At 41.5% G+C, this 19,520-nt stretch overlaps 1 protein-coding gene across 6 annotated transcripts in view; it reads left to right on the top strand.

Annotated features, from left to right (window-relative positions):
* The window catches only part of LOC134536598 (uncharacterized), a 121,849-nt gene that overhangs the window by 58,173 nt on the left and 44,156 nt on the right, over positions 1-19,520 (top strand). For all 6 annotated transcript variants that reach the window (XM_063376373.1, XM_063376372.1, XM_063376371.1 and 3 more), the window contains 3 exons: positions 534-679; positions 1,070-1,408; positions 16,091-16,429. In XM_063376373.1, the coding sequence (XP_063232443.1) occupies positions 534-679; positions 1,070-1,408; positions 16,091-16,429 (824 nt within the window). The remainder of the gene's footprint in view (positions 1-533; positions 680-1,069; positions 1,409-16,090; positions 16,430-19,520) is intronic.

Here is a 19,520-nt window from a genome sequence, read left to right as displayed (position 1 = left end):
AGTAAAAGAATATCAAATTTTTTTTAGTTAGTGGACAAAATGGGGCATACTGTTTAGTCTTGACCTAAGTACTTAAGCTAATTTTCAATCAGTTGTAATTATTCATATTTTCCTGTAGGTAGCAACATTTTTCATTTGTCCTATACAAATTTCAATGTATAATGCAACATACTGGAGTTTGTGTAAATCATTAGTGATAAATTTAGAATATAATAAGAAAACTTTAAGACAGTGTATTGAAAGAAAATTTGTGCATTTCATATTCATTGTAAAATACTTAACCCCATGTCAGGTAGAATGATTTTGTAACGGGTAACTTTTTTTACTTAGAAAAATGTGGTTACATTGGACGACAGGTCAGATCACTTTCCTTTCCACCGAAGCAACTAAGGTTTGTTTCTGGCGGGAACAAACTTAGTTTGTTCTCAAGTGAGTAATGCCCATTCGTTCATCTGTAACGATCTTGATGTTAGCATGATGTCAAGTCTTGTGTGTGGTATGCCTGGCGACAGTGGACCATGTGAACTCCGCAGGGACGCAGGGACCGGTCACGGGCTCGGTGGCCACAGCGACCTTGCCTGCCGTCGCGCCAGGCAGTGCTCCCAGCTCAGTGGCCCACGTCCCGTGCAGGAGGCCTGGTCGGCTGTCAGAGTCTCAGGCCAACCACGGCAGAACATTTGTGCGTAATCTCATTCTCAGTATGATTTTTCCTTTTCTTCGAAATTGAAATTTTGTAGTTCGTATTTATGATGGAATTGGAAACTGTTTTACTCCAGAAGTTGTTATTTATTTGGAAAAAATACATCTAGAAAGACTTAAAACATCTTGTCTTGTATTGCAAGGAATTAAGAAGGGTTAATATGTTGATGGGTTTAGCTGGATTTGCTTGTCTAGACGTAAAGAATACTGTCAGTAAATGGGCGCAATTAATTATTTTAAAGCTTAATTCATGGATGAAATGGTTACTGATTTTGAGAGACCAAGACTTGATTCTTGTAATGAACTGGGCAATAATTCTTAAATAGTGTGTTCTAGCTTGGCGACTGTGTATAGTGTCACTTGTTTGCAGGTTACACTGAGAAGGTCTGGGCGTGATTCTCACTCGACTTGCAAACTATCGCCCGGAGCAGTGAACATGCAGCGAAGCTACCAGATCTGCCAGGCCGCCATCCGAAAGAGTCGGAACCAAGACCAGCTGCGTTGTCGGTTGAAGCCTCTGTCTTCGTTGCTCACGGCTGGTTCAAATGACGATCTCCCGAGGGGAACCGGCTTGCTGTCAGAAGAACCGGAGTGTGTTCTGTCGCCGCACACGACAGCTCAGTCCCGGTATGGCCGGGTGACCTCGTCGCAGGACCTACCAGTCTCTGTGGCAGTTTTGCCAACAGCACAAGTGCGGGCCGCACCAGAGGTATGTTTCGTACAGTTCTGCATGCTTCCTTCACGAGTAGCTGGTAGACTGTTGGACTACGTGTTGTCATGTGGACAGTAGTTTCTGTTACTCTTCACCGGGTCTTGTGCCCACTTATTGCATGACTTCCTTCGCAGGATTCATTTGTGTTCATGCATCAGGGTATGGCTGGGAACTTTATCACTAACACTCACGTTACCTCATAGGTACATACTATCTTTGAATATATATACTGTATAGAAGTCGCGAGTGGATAGGATTTACTCTACGTTTTTCAGAAGCGTATGATGAGCAGCTTGGGAACTTCACCGCTGCAGTGCGCTGCCGTAACGCCCTGTATCGTCTTAGTTGTTATTTACACATTAGAGCGCAGACCTGTCGCCCGCTGTCATTCCCCGCACCCCTCACCTATCATTCACTGCAGCTCAAGGTTGTTCAACGGGAGGGGGAAGGGGTGTTTGAAGAGTTCGACACTTGTCCACTAGGGACCACCACAAGTCGATGCCCTAGAGATGGTGGCGATTGCGGCGGTGAATTAACCAACTACCTCAAAACCGTATTAGAAATTTTAACCTGGGCTGGCGACTTCTATACAGTATATATATTCAAAGATACTATTCAGGTGTTCAATTTATACAGTTATATGTTGAGTGCTTAGTGAATGTTAAATTATTACTACATGTTTTAAGCTGACAAGTAATAAATTGTTGGTGCTATATGCCCACACAGTGGACATCAAAATATTTTTATTCAATACCTTACATTCTTTATTATTTTTTTAAAAAAAATGTATTAAATACTAATTTCTTTTAGTGAAACATTTTTTTTTCTAACTTTGCACATTAATTTAATGAAAAATGAAAAATTTTTTACTGATTTTTTTGCAGATGTAACAATAACAATAATTCCCCCCCCCCCCTCCTTTTTTTGAGAAAGTGTATTTTTAAAACTTCACAGTCAAAACAATGGCAGATAAATGACTTTTGTAGGATAGGTTTAAATTAATTTTATCAGTTTGAATAATGTTCTTTGTGTTATCAACTTCTTTTTAAAATTATGTGTTCATTAACTCCATGGTTTAATAAATCTCATGCAGATTATTGTGAGTACTTTGTATTATCTTGTGACACAACTATTCTATCAAACAGTATGGGGAAAATATTTCTTTGTAAAAGAGTTTTATTTTCTAGAATGAAGTCTGATCAAATAGCATATTCCAGGGCTGCCACCACTTTGTAAACAACATCCTTGATTGAAAGGTAAAATATCCTGTAATATCCTTGATTTGAATATAAAATATCCTGTAAAATCCTGTACATTAAAAAATACAAACAAATATGCAATTTTGATGAAAATTACTTGATCATAATGTATGTAACTATACTTCAATCAAAACATCACAATTTCGCAATTTTTAACACTTTATATAAGTATTTACACACACACACACGTAGGGCAGTATTTAAATATCACTTTTTCAGATGTTTTGCCCTATTCCTCATTTCTTCTGTTGGCTGGAATTCTGCCATATTCTTCCTAGAAGAGATATGCAACAAAGCATTGAGCATTGGCGATTCAAGACATGACCTGTGCGCTGTCTTCATAAGGTTGAGCTTACTAAATATCCTTTCCACCCCTGCATTGCTGTGTGGAAGAATAAGCATTGCCTTTGCAAGTTTACAAAGCAGTGGAAAACATGTTTTCCCATTAATTCCACACTGTGACACTTTATGCCAATATTTGCCAGGCCCAAGTGTCTGAGCAGTGCTCAATTCTGCTGGTGGATCCCACAGTGAATATGTAACAAATTCAGAATTCAGTTCATCATATTCATTGCTTGCGATGACATTCGGAAATGCTTTGGCCAAGTTTTCCACCTTTACCCATTCTCCAGACTGCTGTTTAGCTGGATCAAAAATGTCTATGTTCTTCAAAACATCATTCTTGAGTGGGAGAAGACGATGCAAATCTTTTGTACCTATCTCATAAAACTTACGAACACAATTGAAAAATTCTGTCTCTTCCTGTGAGTTTATTTGGTGATTTTCCAAATGTGTTCGTGTGGCATGACCAATGAAGATTCCTTCATTTAGAAGTTGGTTTTGCCTTACAAAGTCAACAGCTGTTATATCAGGTGCTTGTTGAATTGCACTGAACTGAACAAAACTAGCGGTTAACTGGCGTAACAAGACACTCATTTCTGAGTATAATTTTTGCACATAAGGCCGTTCCTGTTGCAATAGAAGGTTAAATTTCAAAAAACGCGGTAGAGTTGCACTTAAAAAAAGAAAATACAGCTTTGCTGACTGTGAGTGCAAAACCTTTTTTATGCGCTGTACAGACTCCATATTACACTCCCTTGGTTCAGTTTTTGAAAAAAATATTCTTGAAGAGCTGACCACTGTTCAAGAAGGCGATCAACACAGTGCAACATCGCAAGCCACCGGGTAAAACATAGTGTGCACGCATGTGTGAATATTTACAGGACATAGACAATTTTCTCCTTTCTCTTTTCATCATATTGACTTGTTTGTAGTGCTTGGCATTGTGGGAAAACAAACAAGGAGTCTAGCAAGATGGCGGTTTGTGTTAGTGGTTTGTAATTAGTTGTGGTGAAAATAAAATACATTATCCGGCAATAGATGTTGTTGAGTTTATACATCAAAACATAAGTTTGGTCCTCCGGGCCGGATAAAAGATATGAGCAACCAGTTTTAAAAACATTTCTGTGTGTGTGTGCTATTGGTGTCATGGCGGCTTCAACAACCGAGTTACAGCTTATCATTTTTGACTATGTTATGGACAAAGTAAATGAAGTTAGTGCAATTTTAAAGGAAACAGCCAACAATCCAGATCTTTTTGAAGAATTTGCAATTGCGTTTGAAGAAGTCTCAGAAAAGAAAGACGAATTGCTGGCTAACTACTTTGCTTTGTGTGCAGTACCGCCGAAACCAGAAGTACGTACAGTTGATGAATTGGGGACAGCCTTTGTGACGTTCGAAAGGTTGTTTAGGCAACTTCGTATTGAACATAATCGGTGTACAGTTAGAGCGGCAGACCTAACCTCTCGTGCAACATTCTCACGTGCAGTCCTGCCTCCACTTCCTTTGCCGGTGTTTTCAGGAAGCAGGGCAGAATGGGCATCCTTTTCTGAGCTTTTTAAATCCATTGTGCATCAAGATGTGTCACTCAGCAATGTGCAGAAACTGCATTATCTTATTGGATGCCTGAAAGATGAGCCAAGAGAGCTGGTAAGTAATTTACCCCTCACCAACGAAAATTACGAAGTAATTTGGTCATTGCTGGAAAAGAAATACCAGAATCTACGCATTGCTGCTACCATTCATGTTCAGAAAATACTTCATCTTCCATCTGTGCATTCTAACCCACCAGACTCATTATCCCGCTTTGTTAGTGTGGTGCAAGAGAATTTGAATGCATTAAGGGCTGATAATTTTCCAGTGTCTGAGTGGAGCTTTCTCCTACTGAATATTCTTCTTGAGAAACTAGACTCAAATTTACGTGAATCATTTGAAATAGCTGTGGAGCAAGATTTGCCCACTTGTGACCATCTCCTTGCATTCTTAGAGCGTCGTGCTGTGGCGAATGAAAATGTTAAACTACTTAGTGTTCAAGGGAATCATGAGGTTAAAACCTCTACAGTTGGTCGTAGCTACAACAGGACTGCAACATTTAGTGTGAAACCACCCTTTAGACCAACCAGTGGCCGAAGCACTGCCCTCGTAGCAGTTGGAAATGTTCTGTGCTGTGCATTTTGTAACGAAAATCATTCACTTAGTAAGTGTGAACATTTTTTGTCTAAGAACATTGATGAGAGGATGCAGTTTGTGAAGGAGCAAAATATGTGTTTTAATTGTTTGAAAAAACATCATTATGCTCAGAGATGTTTATCAAAATTTTCATGCAATCATTGTCAAAAGAGACACCATTCAGTTTTGCACTTCAACCACAACAATCACCCAACTCAGCCAGAGAGTACTCAAAATGATACAAATGATACTCCAGCTTATGAACCATTTGTAAATAAATTACAATCGCTACATCTGTCAGGTGATAATCAGGATCAATCAACTACCATTTTATTAACCACTGCTCTTGTGCATGTGAGAGATGGAAGTGGACAGTTTCAAGTGGTAAGAGCCTTGCTAGATGGTGCTTCACAAACTACATTTTTGACTGAAGATTGTGTACAGCGGTTGGGATTGAAACGTCATCGTCAGAATGTTGAAATTGCTGGTGTTGGTCAGACTCCTGTGCCAGGGGCCAGAGGCATTGTCCATTGTTCAATAAAACCAGTGGATTCTCAACATATTCAATTTAATGTAAAGGGCACAGTTCTATCTGAAATAACACATCCCATGCCTTGTTCAAGAATCTCACAAGGCTCAGTTACTCACCTCAAGGGTTTAAAATTAGCAGATCCATCATTCGACAAACCTGGGCCTGTTGACATGCTCCTTTCAGCTGATATCGTCAGTGAAGTGCTGACTGGAGCTAAATTACCAGGGGAGCCTAATGCTTTCCACTCTCTGTTTTGTTGGGTTGTGAGTGGTAAGGCCAAGTGTGAAACACATGTGAACCCACCTGTGTCATGCTTGATAAGAACAACTAACCTAGATGTACAATTACAGAAGTTTTGGGAAATTGAAGAAGTGCCATCAGTCGACCTTATATCAGATGATGACAAGAAATGTGAAGACCACTTCCTTGCAACACATGAACGCAATGCTGAAGGGCGATACATACTTCGTTTACCATTCAATCAGGAGGTGAAGGACATGGGTCATTCTTTGCACTCTGCTTTATCAAGATTTGAGCGCCTAGAGTGTAGGTTGAAGAAGTCACCTGATCTCGCAAGGGAATATAGCCAGTTTCTCAAAGAATATGAATGTTTAGGCCACATGACCCGCGTGACAAGCATTCAGCATATTCAGGGTCAAGATGATGAAATAGCCTATGTCATTCCTCATCATGCTGTACTCAAGGAATCAAGTTCTACCACAAAACTTCGTGTGGTGTTTGATGGGTCAGCAGCAACTTCTAAAGGCATCTCATTGAATGATTTGCTCCTTACTGGTACAAAACTTCATAAAAACATTGGTGATATTCTTTTGAACTTTCGAACTAGGCCTGTTGTTTTCACTGCAGACATCTGTAAGATGTATCGACAGATTCAAATCCATCCTGATGACTGGAAATACCAGTGCATTCTATGGCGACCATCTCCCGAAGAAAGTGTCCATGTTTATCAACTGAAGACTGTCACATATGGTTTAGCATCTTCTCCTTACCAAGCTTTGAGAACCTTGCAGCAATTGGCCTTGGACGAAGCCCAGCAATATCCTCAGGCATCAAAAACATTGTTAAGAGATGTGTTTGTAGATGACATTGTAACAGGAGCAAATTCTGTAGAAGAGGCAGTGCAACTTAAGTGTGAACTTGTGGACTTGTTAGCTCAAGGAGGATTTGAGTTACGTAAATGGTCATCCAACAATTCCAGTATGTTGGAGGATATGCCTGTAGCACATTGCGAGACTCTCAGAAGCTTTGATCAAGACACAAGTCTAGCAGTTAAGGTTCTGGGCATTCATTGGTGTCCCATCACTGACGAGTTTATGTACCACATCAATGTACCCCATCTATCTGTCACAAAACGAGGAATTCTCTCCACCATTGCTAGGTTGTTTGATCCATGTGGATGGGTGTCCCCAGTTATAGTTTGGGTTAAAATATTGCTCCAGACTCTTTGGACACTGGGATTAGAATGGGATCAGCCAGTCACTGCAGAGGTTGCTCAACAGTGGTTACACTTCAGAACATCATTGTCTTCCCTGACTAATGTAAGGATTCCACGATATATCCATTTTCTGGATGCCTGCTGCATTCAGTTTCACGGATTTTGTGATGCCTCTGAAAAGGCATATGCTGCAGTGATTTATGTAAGACTTGTGGACAAAACTGGTATGGTCTCAACCCATCTAGTAATCGCCAAGTCAAAGGTGGCACCGCTAAAGACATTGTCCATCCCCAGACTTGAGTTATTGGGTGCTATGCTGCTTGCTAAATTGCGGTTATATGTGAACACATTGTTTGAGAGCAGATTGGACAATTTTACTATGTACATGTGGTCAGATTCAACGACTGTGTTGTCATGGCTTAAATCATCTCCTCACAAGTTTAAGGCCTTTGTAGCAAACCGTGTGTCCGAGATTCAAGCTATCACACCCCCAGGAATTTGGCGCTATGTTCCCTCAGTGTGCAACCCAGCTGACTTAGCATCCCGAGGTGTTTATCCTGATCAATTGATTGAGAGTTCTCTGTGGTTTCATGGTCCAGATTGGTTGGTAGATTCAGACACAGAATGGCCTGTAAACAAATTTGAGGTATCACCTTTCCTAGAGCTTCCAGAATGCAAGCCGGTGCAAAGTCAGGCCCTTGCAGTGCAAGAGGACAGACAAAATGAATTGGTGAAATTGTTGGAAACATTTTCATCATTTTCAAAACTTAAGCGAGTAACAGCATGGATACTCAGAGCCAAAAGTGTATTCTCAAAACTCCCGCATTGTGATTCTAAGATATTGAAGTGTGAGGAGATGCAGTCTGCACTGATGTTTTGGATCCATGTAGTGCAACATCAGTATTTTATGAAAGAAATCAAACTCCTGAAGCGCAATGAATGTTCCAGTAATTTGCGGAGTTTGTATCCATTTATTGACTCCCTCGGAATTGTCAGGGTGGGCGGACGTTTGCAATATGCTTGTTTGCCTGAAAGTACCAAACACCCAGTATTGCTTCAAGGAAAATGTCATCTTTCAAAGCTTATTGTAACCTTTTACCATGTCACATATCTCCATGCAGGACCTCAAGCTACTCAATCTCTCATTCAAAGGCAGTTTTGGATTGTGAGTGCTCGACATCTCATTCGGCACTGTATTCATCGGTGTATCTCATGTTTCAGGTTGACTGCAAGGTCTCCTGCACCTCTAATGGGGAATCTCCCAAGTGTAAGATTCTCACAAGTGCGTCCTTTTCTGAAGGTTGGTGTGGACTTTGCTGGACCCTTTTCTTCTAAGACCACCAAAACACGTAAAGCCCCAATCAGTAAAAGTTATCTTTGTTTGTTTGTGTGTATGTCAAGTAAGGCAACACATTTGGAGGTTGTGTCCTCACTATGTACAGAAGCATTTCTAGCTGCTCTAAAAAGATTTGTATCTCTGAGAGGAACACCATCTGACATACATTCAGATCAAGGTAAAAACTTTATTGGTGCTGACAGACACATGAAAGAAATTCGTCAAGCCTTGTTTACTGAGCCTGCCTGGCATATGCTGCAAGATCACCTAGCTGACCTCAACATTGTGTGGCACTTCAATCCTCCCGCTGGCCCACAGTTTGGAGGTCTATGGGAGGCAGCTGTCAAGTCGGCAAAGGTGCACATGAAAAGAGTTATTGGCAATCAAATACTCACATTTGAAGAACTGACCACACTCTTTACTGAAATCTCAGTAATTTTAAACTCAAGACCATTGTGCCCTTTGTCAGCAGATCCCTCAGAATTGGATGTTTTGACTCCTGGACATTTTTTGATTGGTGCTCCTCTTGTTGGCATACCGGAACAGGATCTATCCCACCTTTTGGAGAATCGTTTGGATAGATGGCAGCTCATCACCAAACTGAAGCAATGCATCTGGAAACGCTGGAGCACCGAGTATCTCCACACGCTCCATCAAAGGACAAAGTGGAATACTGCAGTACCCAATGTTAAGGAGAATGCATTAGTGTTAGTGAAGGACTCGAACTTGCCACCCTTGAAATGGAGAACTGCCAGAGTTATCAAAACTCACCCGGGTAGAGATGGTGTTGTAAGAGTTGTCACACTGAGAACCTCTACTGGTGAAATTGTGAGACCTGTGACAAAAATTTGCCCTTTACCAATCTCCTAAACTTATGGACATAATCAGGAGCTTTTGTGATGTTGGATCTTATTCGTTTTGTGTTTTAGTATCAAGGTTATGTATGAAGTATGGAAAAAAAAAAATGTCATTTTTTTGGTGGGCGGTATGTGCACGCATGTGTGAATATTTACAGGACATAGACAATTTTCTCCTTTCTCTTTTCATCATATTGACTTGTTTGTAGTGCTTGGCATTGTGGGAAAACAAACAAGGAGTCTAGCAAGATGGCGGTTTGTGTTAGTGGTTTGTAATTAGTTGTGGTGAAAATAAAATACATTATCCGGCAATAGATGTTGTTGAGTTTATACATCAAAACATAAGGGCATAATATTTTATGTTCCGGTACATCAAGCAACTGCTGAATGTTTTTAAACTCATCTTGCCTTTTGTCAGATACTTTGAAATGTGTGTATACATCTCGGGTTAGCTGTTCACAAAGGTCTGGCAATTCACTGCAAGCATGTGATGCAGCCAAGTGGGCTACGTGGCAAGTACAATGAAGGAACCACACATTTTCTTGCTTGCCTCGAATGCGTGACAATACAGAATTAAATTCTCCTACCATTGTCTTAGCTCCATCTGATGATATGCTAATACACTTCTGCCAGGGAATGTTGTCTTCTTCGATTGAATTGTTGACAACATTAAACAGGTTTTCACCTGTTGCTTTTCCCCTAAGCGCAACCACTTTGTAGAGGTGAGTTTCAACTTCTGTTGTGAAAATTCTAGCCATTACCACCACTTGACTGGTGACAGAAACATTTGTAGACTCGTCAATTAGCAGGGTAAATTGAGATTTTTTTCATGTTGGTAATAATCTCCTCTGCACATGAGCCAAGGGCTTGAGTAATAATTTGACTGGTTTTTGTACAGTTACAACTGAAGTTCTTTGCGATTTCACTATATGGGAACATTTTGGCCGCTAATTTAGAAAAGCTGTCACTTAGCTTACCTGGCAAATTATTTTCACATATAAAATTCGCCCAGCGCAGTTCAGCATCGACGACTCCATGATTTTGATTTGTTACAAAATTTAACATTGAGCTGCTACTATAACTACTGCCACAAGCGAAATTTCTTTTGTGGTAATCCCTTGTTTCATGCTGCCGCAAGTCCTTTAGTCCTCCTTTGGCGATGTCAAACTCGGAATTACAAAATTTACACACTGCGTGATATTCATCTTTTTCTTTCTTTAACCACGGAAGTTCCGATTCCCACTCGTTTATATTTCTGCCTATACACAGACCGTTCATGTTAAATTTCTTCTCCATTTTTAAAAGTACCATTGCTAGGTATGGAGGAATATCAAAAACATTTCAAATAAATAGCTATTGAAAGCAACGAACGTCACAATTTCGTATTCCAATACTGTTTGTTTTTGTCAACAAACTACACTGCCGCTGGTAACTCATCTTAGAGCCAGAAAACGCTTATTGTCGCTGTCGTCTCTCCTACAATCTATCGATTTTCGTAAACGTCTACTGAGTAACTTTCAAATTCTAAATAAATGTCAGAATCAAGGTTAATTACCGGTGGAACCCAGACCACAGCTGTAAAGTTCATCACTTAATTCATACTATTAAGTTGGCTTGAGCAACTGCCTCCAGCCACACTGTGACTTCACTGTCCAATCACAACACAGCTTTTAAAAAGCAACCAATAACATATATCACTCCCCACTCTGCTTTACTATCTCTCTCCCTTTAGTCAAATGATAAACACTGTGAGAAATACAAAATGTGTTTAACTTTCCAATCATGAGAATACATACAGAAATTGCCAGAAAGCCTCAGCAGCTAAAAAAAAGTCCAGAAAAAAATGGGTGCTGCCAAGTCACTCAAATAATACCAAAAGTTCTAGAATCATTATTAAAGCTTCTGAAAAACTCCAAATATAACTTTTGGGCACTAAAACAAAATTGAAAGTAAATAACATACTAAAAAATTGCATTTATTCACATAACCTATTAACAAAAAATGAGAAGCAGTAAAACTATAGTTAAATGGTTAATGATGTTCGCAGGCTTTCACGGCCATTGTCTGAAGTAGCTTGGCTTCTGGGTTGTAGCCGTGTCCTTGGCGAATAATTCACAGACTTTTCGGTCGACATTGCAGCCGCCATCATTCGCCAAGGACACGGCTACAACCCAGAAGCCAAGCTACTACTATAGTTAAATGGCTTTTCTAAATTAAACATAACAAAAATTATTCACCAGAATATTATTAATGATAAAATACAAGTGTCAATCCTCTTTTACTATAACCTTGAAACTATACAATCACATGATTCCTCTCAATGAATTAAACATCATATTAATTCCTTAAAAATATGGGGAGGGCAGGGCCTTGCAATGTTACAGCTTATAGGCATTCTGTTATAGCGATAGCTTTTAGGCATACTTTTTCTGTTCAGTAAAGGAATTTTTTTATAAGGATAGCTCTTCTCTAAACTTCAGTTGATAATAAAAAAATGTTTTTAACATGGTATAGTTATATTTAGGGTTACTCTATACTTTCAAGTAATCAAATATTGTAGAGCTATAGTGCTAGCTAGTTCTTCTGTTTTTACCATAATAAAGTTATTCAGACATAATTAATTTTCCATTCATTAAATTGTTAAAATTATAGTGGAATATTCGTAGCTTGGTGCAAGGCTATAGTGTTGTATTAAAAACTGAAAACTTGCATAGTTTCAACAGCAAGCCGGCCTCCTTGTGCAGAGACATGTCTGGGCCGGCTGCAACTCCGTGGGAGGTTTTGGGCTTAAGTCAGGCGACGAGCTTAGCTTCGGAAAGCAAGACAAGGAGATTTGAAATAAAATATTTCTCTCTTTGAAAAGAACTGTTAATACTGTTGCAACTGATTGATCCTCAATAAATAATTGAATTACTTGTACCTGACAAGTTTTCACAAACCAGGTTAAAGTAATGTACACAGTAGAAGGGAATTCAGTTGAAAAATTATTTTTTTCCTTCAAAAAAAAAATATATATTCCTGTGGCAATCAGATTAGCAACCACCTAAGCGGTGGGTAGTTTGGGGATGTGTGGTGGAGAGAGGTGACTACGAGGCCTCCTTGTACCCAGGCCTGCCCGAGGGCCCCACCACCAACACATTGTTGTAGTCCAGCCGCTTCCTCCACTTCCTCCTTGGAGAAGGAAGCAGCCAGGTGGTCAGTGGTATTCTCCATTCAATTGAGGGAGACTTTAAAAGTCCCGTAATTCAAGCAACCTGTTTGCAACTGTTACTTTAGAAGTTAAAATGGGGAATTAAAAAAATGTTTGAACTAACAACAACCTTAAAGGTTTTAACAGGACAACTTTTAAATCAGGCTAGCCTGTAAATCAGCCTAGCATTTAAATCAGGCTAACATTTAAAACAGCATAGCATTTAAATCAAGCCTCTGTGTTTGCCAATGGAAACTTTTATTTTTTTTAATAAGGATGTACAACTGTTGTATCAGTCTTGGGAGTGGTCCTGAGTCACCTCGGAGAAGGTGATTATCGCTTGAGGTGTCGGAGCTGATGCCAACGCTAGTTATCTGAGACGTGATCCAACAGGACCGTGAAAAGAGAGCAAGGATGAGAATGCATAGCCTCTCGGCACTAAGGCAACTTGTTACCTTCTCATGGTACCAAGGGTGTTTGCCAAAGTGGGCTCTGCCAGGGAGTCCACGTTCCTCGACATCCTCAGATGTTGGAAAGAGGTATCTGATGAGGTGGAAAAGCCCTCAGAAGGCTTGGAAACTTCAAATTGGGTCAGCACTGCTAGGCCTTCAGGCTATGGGTCCCAAAAGTTGTGGTTCTAATGTGAAGAATCACAGAGGCCTTCTACCTGGAAAGGGCTGTGACCGGTCTGCAAAAGCTGTGAACTCTGGGGAACTGGAGTAGGTGGGATATCTGAGGGGCTGGTCGTACGGAACCAGTTCCCGAGGTGACCCTGTGGCCCGGACTGGGACGGTTACCCCGTTAGCTCATGGGTTAGCAGGCCAGAGACTCCCCAAGTGCCATGAAAAGTCCAGGCAGTAGTGCAGGATGGCCAATTGTATAGGGAGATCCCATGCTGAGGTTTCCTCATGGCACCCAGGTCGTCAGGAGATGGACTCGCGCTGGCAGCTGGTTGCTCTACACTTGAGAGCAAACCCTCAGGAGTTCCCACTCTGATACGGGCAGATGAGGGAGCAGCGTTACTGCTCCGGTACTAGCCTGCAGAGCTAGTGAAGGTGGTTAGGTCCTCGGCCGGATCACTGGCTCCCTGGGTGTTCTGAAGGGTCCCAGAGATGTGGTAGGTTCAGATAGGTGCCCTCAGTGCTTGCTGGAGGGGCTTAGCCAGTGGATCACTGTTGGTTTCTAAATGGGCTAGGGGTCATGGTGGTGTGGATGCTGGGTGGGTTGGTTCCCTTAGCCTCTCCACATAGCCCTTCCCAGACTCTTTTGAACTGCGCTGAAATGGCGTATGCACTTCACTCGCCAAATGGGGCCACATTGCTTCAGTACCGCCCCTAAAGGGAAGTATATACCGACCCTCACGGGTAATAAAATCACACAGTTACTGTGAAATAGCTGTTGCAACAGGGTATATTTGAAGCATCCCTACAGGGAGTACTTGAAACAAAGGTGATAACACACCAACGGTTTTATCTCCACATGCATAATGGAGGGGCTCCAGTGGTACTAGTTTCAGTACTGGTTCGACCGAGGGGGATGATGAGAGAGCACGTTGTTTTCCAACAACCATTGCTGAGTCAATGTCAACAATGTTCCAGTCACATCTTAAGATGTTTGAATGTTGAACATAAAAAAAAGGAAATGTCTAAATCATAAAAAGGTACTAAATTAAGAGGGGATGAGGCAATGTTCAATTGAGGAAAGGTATGAATCTTTATACACTAAAGGTAGATTACTGACACAGTTTTCAGGAAGCCAACACTTATCCTCTCCTGAAAACAGTGCTACCTTGTTCACTTTCTAAACATGGTGTGACCTCGTGAATGAAAATGATATTGAGTGCCAAGTATCCAGGAATTTCGTTGCAAGTAATCATATTACTGAGGAAACAAAAGTGATCACAGTAAGTTGGCCTTCACACCCTTGACTTGACGCGTAGATGAGCCATCCTCCGTCTTAATTACATAGAGTTTCAGGTGAAAGCTTATGTACTCCGTGATGATCTTATCAGCAGCTTAATCTTTCATCATTCCTGTTACACTTTGTTTAACTGAAGAAGTGTTGATCATTACGTGGCACATAATTTGAAGTATTGAAAAGGAAAGCTAAATCGGGGCAAATAAAATCATATACATTGTCAAACTCAATGTGGTAAATTTAAGAATCAGTATCCGAGTAAAAGAGATGAAGATACTGTGGAGAGAATTTTGCTTGCATGTAATTATAGTGAAAGTCATATAAATACAATTTTGAAAGATCCAAAATGCTGATGCCCGTGTAAAAGAATTTAATCACAAGTTATCGAACCTTTCTGCAAATCTACGAGAACCAAATTTTTATCGGATTTGCTGAGCCTTGAATGTCGGACGACCAATCAGCTCTTCTTCCCCATAAATCTACACATACCAACAAGCAATATGTATGTCTGTATGCTTTCTAGATTTCTCTATACTTTTCTCATAAAATGTGTTGGATAGTAATTGAAATTACAATATCTTGAAGGAATTGGCGTACACTATTAAAGACGACTTATTTTTTCATCCAGGCCGACTATTCGAACCTTAAAACCTGGTGAACTTGACCAATGACAGCTCCATACTGAACATAGTCCCGCAGTGTTTTGGCATGCACTACGTAACTTTTCCACAGCACGAGTGTTAACAATTTACTCATACGGCCATTTGGCGGTATGCTATTCACAGGAGCCAGAGGCAGATCATATAGGCGATCATGACAATCATCGGGAAAGGTCAAATATACTTCCACAAAATATGATGTATCACCATCTATGTCTATGCTCAAACCCTAGCTCGCATATTCATCCTAGCGAATCCATTGAAAATTACTGACAGGAAGTTTGTCCAACATCATAAGAGCATACAATGCATTTACATCGAAATAACAAATATAAGATGATGAAAGGCTAGGGTCGTGACTGGACATGTATGTAAATATGGTTTGCTTTTGTGTGGCACAATTTATGTACGACACAATTTCAGTTCAGCGGACTCTAGGAAGAGATTGTTCTTTGTTAGTTATAATGTTATAATACAAGTTGTACACTGGTTTTACTGAGAAGATCATTCAATGCAAGCGAGGGAGCTATAATGTAATGAGCAGGATCTAATAAAACTGTAAACAACCAGATCGAAAAGACTGAGGTATGTCAGCCAGCAAACAAGTATCTGCCTTACGATAATTAAGTGCTTACTCTTTCAATGTGTCACAATTGAATACGTCCCAAGCAATTAGGGTGTGAGTATAGTACAGTTCACTCGCTTCCTTGCCACTCATTATGTTATGAAAAAATCTTTTGGGAATAGTGACGTGGTTAGTCTGCCAATGGACCATAGATTTTAACAAAATAATAGGGCAAAACCCCTTTACTCCATATAATTCAAACTGTGCGTCATCTGGAAACATTGAACAATTGATATTCAACTGATCAGGCATGATATAGCCAGTGAGAGTTTCTAGCGAGCTATGAATTTACTTACTGTGTTCTAGCTTGGCGACTGTGTATAGTGTCACTTGTTTGCAGGTTACACTGAGAAGGTCTGGTCGTGATTCTCACTCGACTTGCAAACTATCGCCCGGAGCAGTGAACATGCAGCGAAGCTACCAGATCTGCCAGGCCGCCATCCGAAAGAGTCGGAACCAAGACCAGCTGCGTTGTCGGTTGAAGCCTCTGTCTTCGTTGCTCACGGCTGGTTCAAATGACGATCTCCCGAGGGGAACCGGCTTGCTGTCAGAAGAACCGGAGTGTGTTCTGTCACCGCACACGACAGCTCAGTCCCAGTATGGCCGGGTGACCTCATCGCAGGACCTACCAGTCTCTGTGGCAGTTTTGCCAACAGCACAAGTGCGGGGCGCACCAGAGGTATGTTTCGTACAGTTCTGCATGCTTCCTTCACGAGTAGCTGGTAGACTGTTGGACTACGTGTTGTCATGTGGACAGTAGTTTCTGTTACTCTTCACCAGGTCTTGTGCCCACTTATTGCATGTCTTCCTTCGCAGGATTCATTTGTGTTCATGCATCAGGGTATGGCTTGGAACTTTATCAGTAACACTCACGTTAACTCATATGTATATACTATCCAGCGAAGAGAGCCCTTCTATGGTCATACCAGCAAGGCCGACCCATGAGAGAGAGAGAGTGTGTATTAGAGTGGAGTGGAGTGAGCAATACAAGCTGGGGAAGAGAACCCTTCTATTGTCATACCAGCGAGGGTGACCCATGAGAGAGAGAGAGAGAGAGAGAGAGAGAGAGAGAGAGAGAGAGAGAGAGTGTGCGTGTGTGTTTTTTTTTTGCCTGCTTGCTGCTGTTCCTGGGGTGGGTCATGTTGTGTCTGTTGTTGGTTAAGTCTTCTATGAGCTGCAAGTGGTGGCAGGGGTCCATTACAGTGGTTGTTGGCTAGTCCGTCTGGTAGGGCTTGCAATGGGTCTTCACGGGTATTGTAGAACAATCAACAGGCCCCACGTTGGGCGCCAAAAATTCTTCTTGCACCGAGCAATTCTGGGCTCGATGCCCGTCTCCTGTTTCCAGTGATGTACAGGGGTAGAGAAGGTCTAGCTGGTCTTGCGGCAGAAGTCACACTCGGCTGGTATGTAGGTTGGGCGTTGGTTCGGGCAAGGGGAACGAGGGGTCTCACCTTGGTGTGGTTGTCGGTCTTAGGTTCCCTTCTCCCGTGGCTGGGCAGTCTTCTCGAGGGGCGACGCAGGGGTTGCGGGAGCGTCTGTCTCCGGGCTGGTACTGGATCGGAAAAAGCAGCTTGCAGTTCCTTGGTTGAGGTGGATTGGTTCACACTAGGATGTTCGGGAGAGCCAGCGATGGGTGACAGAGAGGCTGGGAGGTGTCGATAGAGACGTAGGATGCTGCGTAGATGTTTCTGGCTGGGTTCCTGGTCTCGCGATACATAGCCGAGGGGGCTGGTTATGGGTGAGAGCGGCGGGGGTGGTATGTGGTGATAGGGGCGTAGGAGGTGGTGTAGCTGAAGCTGGTTGAGCTCCTCCTCTTCCTTCCTCTTGACGGTGGGTGCACTGATGCTCGGAAGGGCGGTCTGCAAGAGCTCAGAGTCCCCTCGGCAGAGGGAAGCCGAAGCGTAGATCTGGACGGCTCTCTTCGGATCGTTGACGTTGGGCGAGCTCCTCCAGGGTTGGAACTGGTCCGGGTATCCGGATCAAGGCTGGAAATAACTCCGGCAGATACTTGACGGAGGTGACCTTCAGTTTCCTCTTCTGTGCGGCCTGCTGGCGTAGGTGAATAGCTGGAAGGGTAAGGGATGGGGCTAAACTACTCATCGAGAATGACGGTATGATATCAAAGAGTACTTTAATTATTTTTGTTGTACAGTTCAGTTGGTCGGCTGCGATAACTTTCCCTACTGATACACATCCACAAAATTACACTAATTGCACCCTAGCGTCAAGAAAGGGGGGGGGGGGGGAATAAACACGCTATGCCGAGATAGGTCCTCGGTTGCCTTGGCTCGTGAAGGAGTAGTGCGAGGCTGCAGAAAACGGATAGCCAGTTGTTCTGCTGCTCCCCCTAGGATCGTCCTGTGGTCAGTGGGCGGATTCCAGCCTCACTGGCCGTCGGGCCAATCACCTGCCTTCGGGTGGATGACCTTCCCTTAATATAGGGAGAAAAGTGCGGGAACGAAGAAAGGAAGGGAGGGCCGAACTAACTCCCCTTTGAAGGAATGAGATACGCGCGCATAAATCTTGCCGAAATTTCCCTGCCCTTGCGGTGGAAGTACAAACTAGATATTAATAAAAAAAGAAAAAAAAGTGGCCTAAATAATTATGTGTGTGTGTGTGTGTGTGTGTATATATATATATATATTCAATCCTATGTATTAGAAAGTATTTAAACTTGCTTCTCACCATATTTTATACTCTTATAAAATATAAATATAGTTGTTAGATCGCCGGTCACAAGATGGCATCCCAATGTACATGTTCAGCTGTGGCAAAAGAAAAATATCTATTTGTGTACATAATTCGTCCATATTTACTATTATATCCTGAAGTAAGTAAATATGTGTGGTTATAGCAACGAAAAAAAAAAGGGCGAAGATGGTTGATTGCTTTAATGAATTATTCTATTGTTCGTCGCTTTGTTTATAACCTATGATGTCGCACAGATTCCTCGCAGCATATTACGTGAGTAGGCTTATTGCCGAAATACCTTTTTCCCTTAATTGCTTCTGAGCTTACGTATTAAAAGTCGGGTTGGGTTTAATTATAACGTAAAGTAACGTGATATTTTATATAGAGAGAGTGGGCAAGTGTCAGTGTATTAGAGTGTATTAGAGTGTATTAAAGTGGAGTGGAGTGAGCAATACAAGCAAGGGTGGAGAGAGCCCTTCTATGGTCATACCAGCGAGGGCGACCCTTAGAGAAAGAGAGAGAGAGAGAGAGAGAGAGAGAGAGAGAGAGTGTGTATTAGAGTGGATATACAAAAAGGATGGTTATTGCCCATAGCACGAAAGGAGTGGTTTGTTTTTCCTATGCCTCTCCCCCCATCTTCACTCTTAGGCTTAGAGTCATGAAATTATTGTTTTGTCATCGTGGTTACATATACATACTAGCAAAGTTTCAAATCTATTCAAGAGTTAGAATTTGAAATCCACTTACAAGATTTGATTACATAGTTACAAGTGAAGCTAATAAAAAGTGTGTTAAAATTAGCTTTCGATCATGAAAAATGCCTAGATCTTTAACACAATGAGATTTTAAAAGAGTAGAATTGTCTAGTTTGTATTCATGCACAATAGGATGGATTTTTATAGTGAAGAAAATGATAGTACTGTTTTCATTATTGAGATGTACCAAGTTAGTTCAGTCAACAACTCCAGTAATGACACTTAGGAGTAGATACTGGCATGATAAGGAAGAAATTTTCTTGTAAATATTTAGGTCATCAGAGAACAGAATGCCAGTTGAGTTCTTTAATTCTAATAATATAT

Source organism: Bacillus rossius, chromosome 11, assembly GCF_032445375.1.
Source record: "Bacillus rossius redtenbacheri isolate Brsri chromosome 11, Brsri_v3, whole genome shotgun sequence".
Classification (NCBI taxonomy): Eukaryota; Metazoa; Arthropoda; class Insecta; order Phasmatodea; family Bacillidae; genus Bacillus; species Bacillus rossius.
The sequence above is the reverse complement of the archived record's forward strand: the minus strand, read 5'-3'. Positions and strand labels throughout refer to the sequence as shown.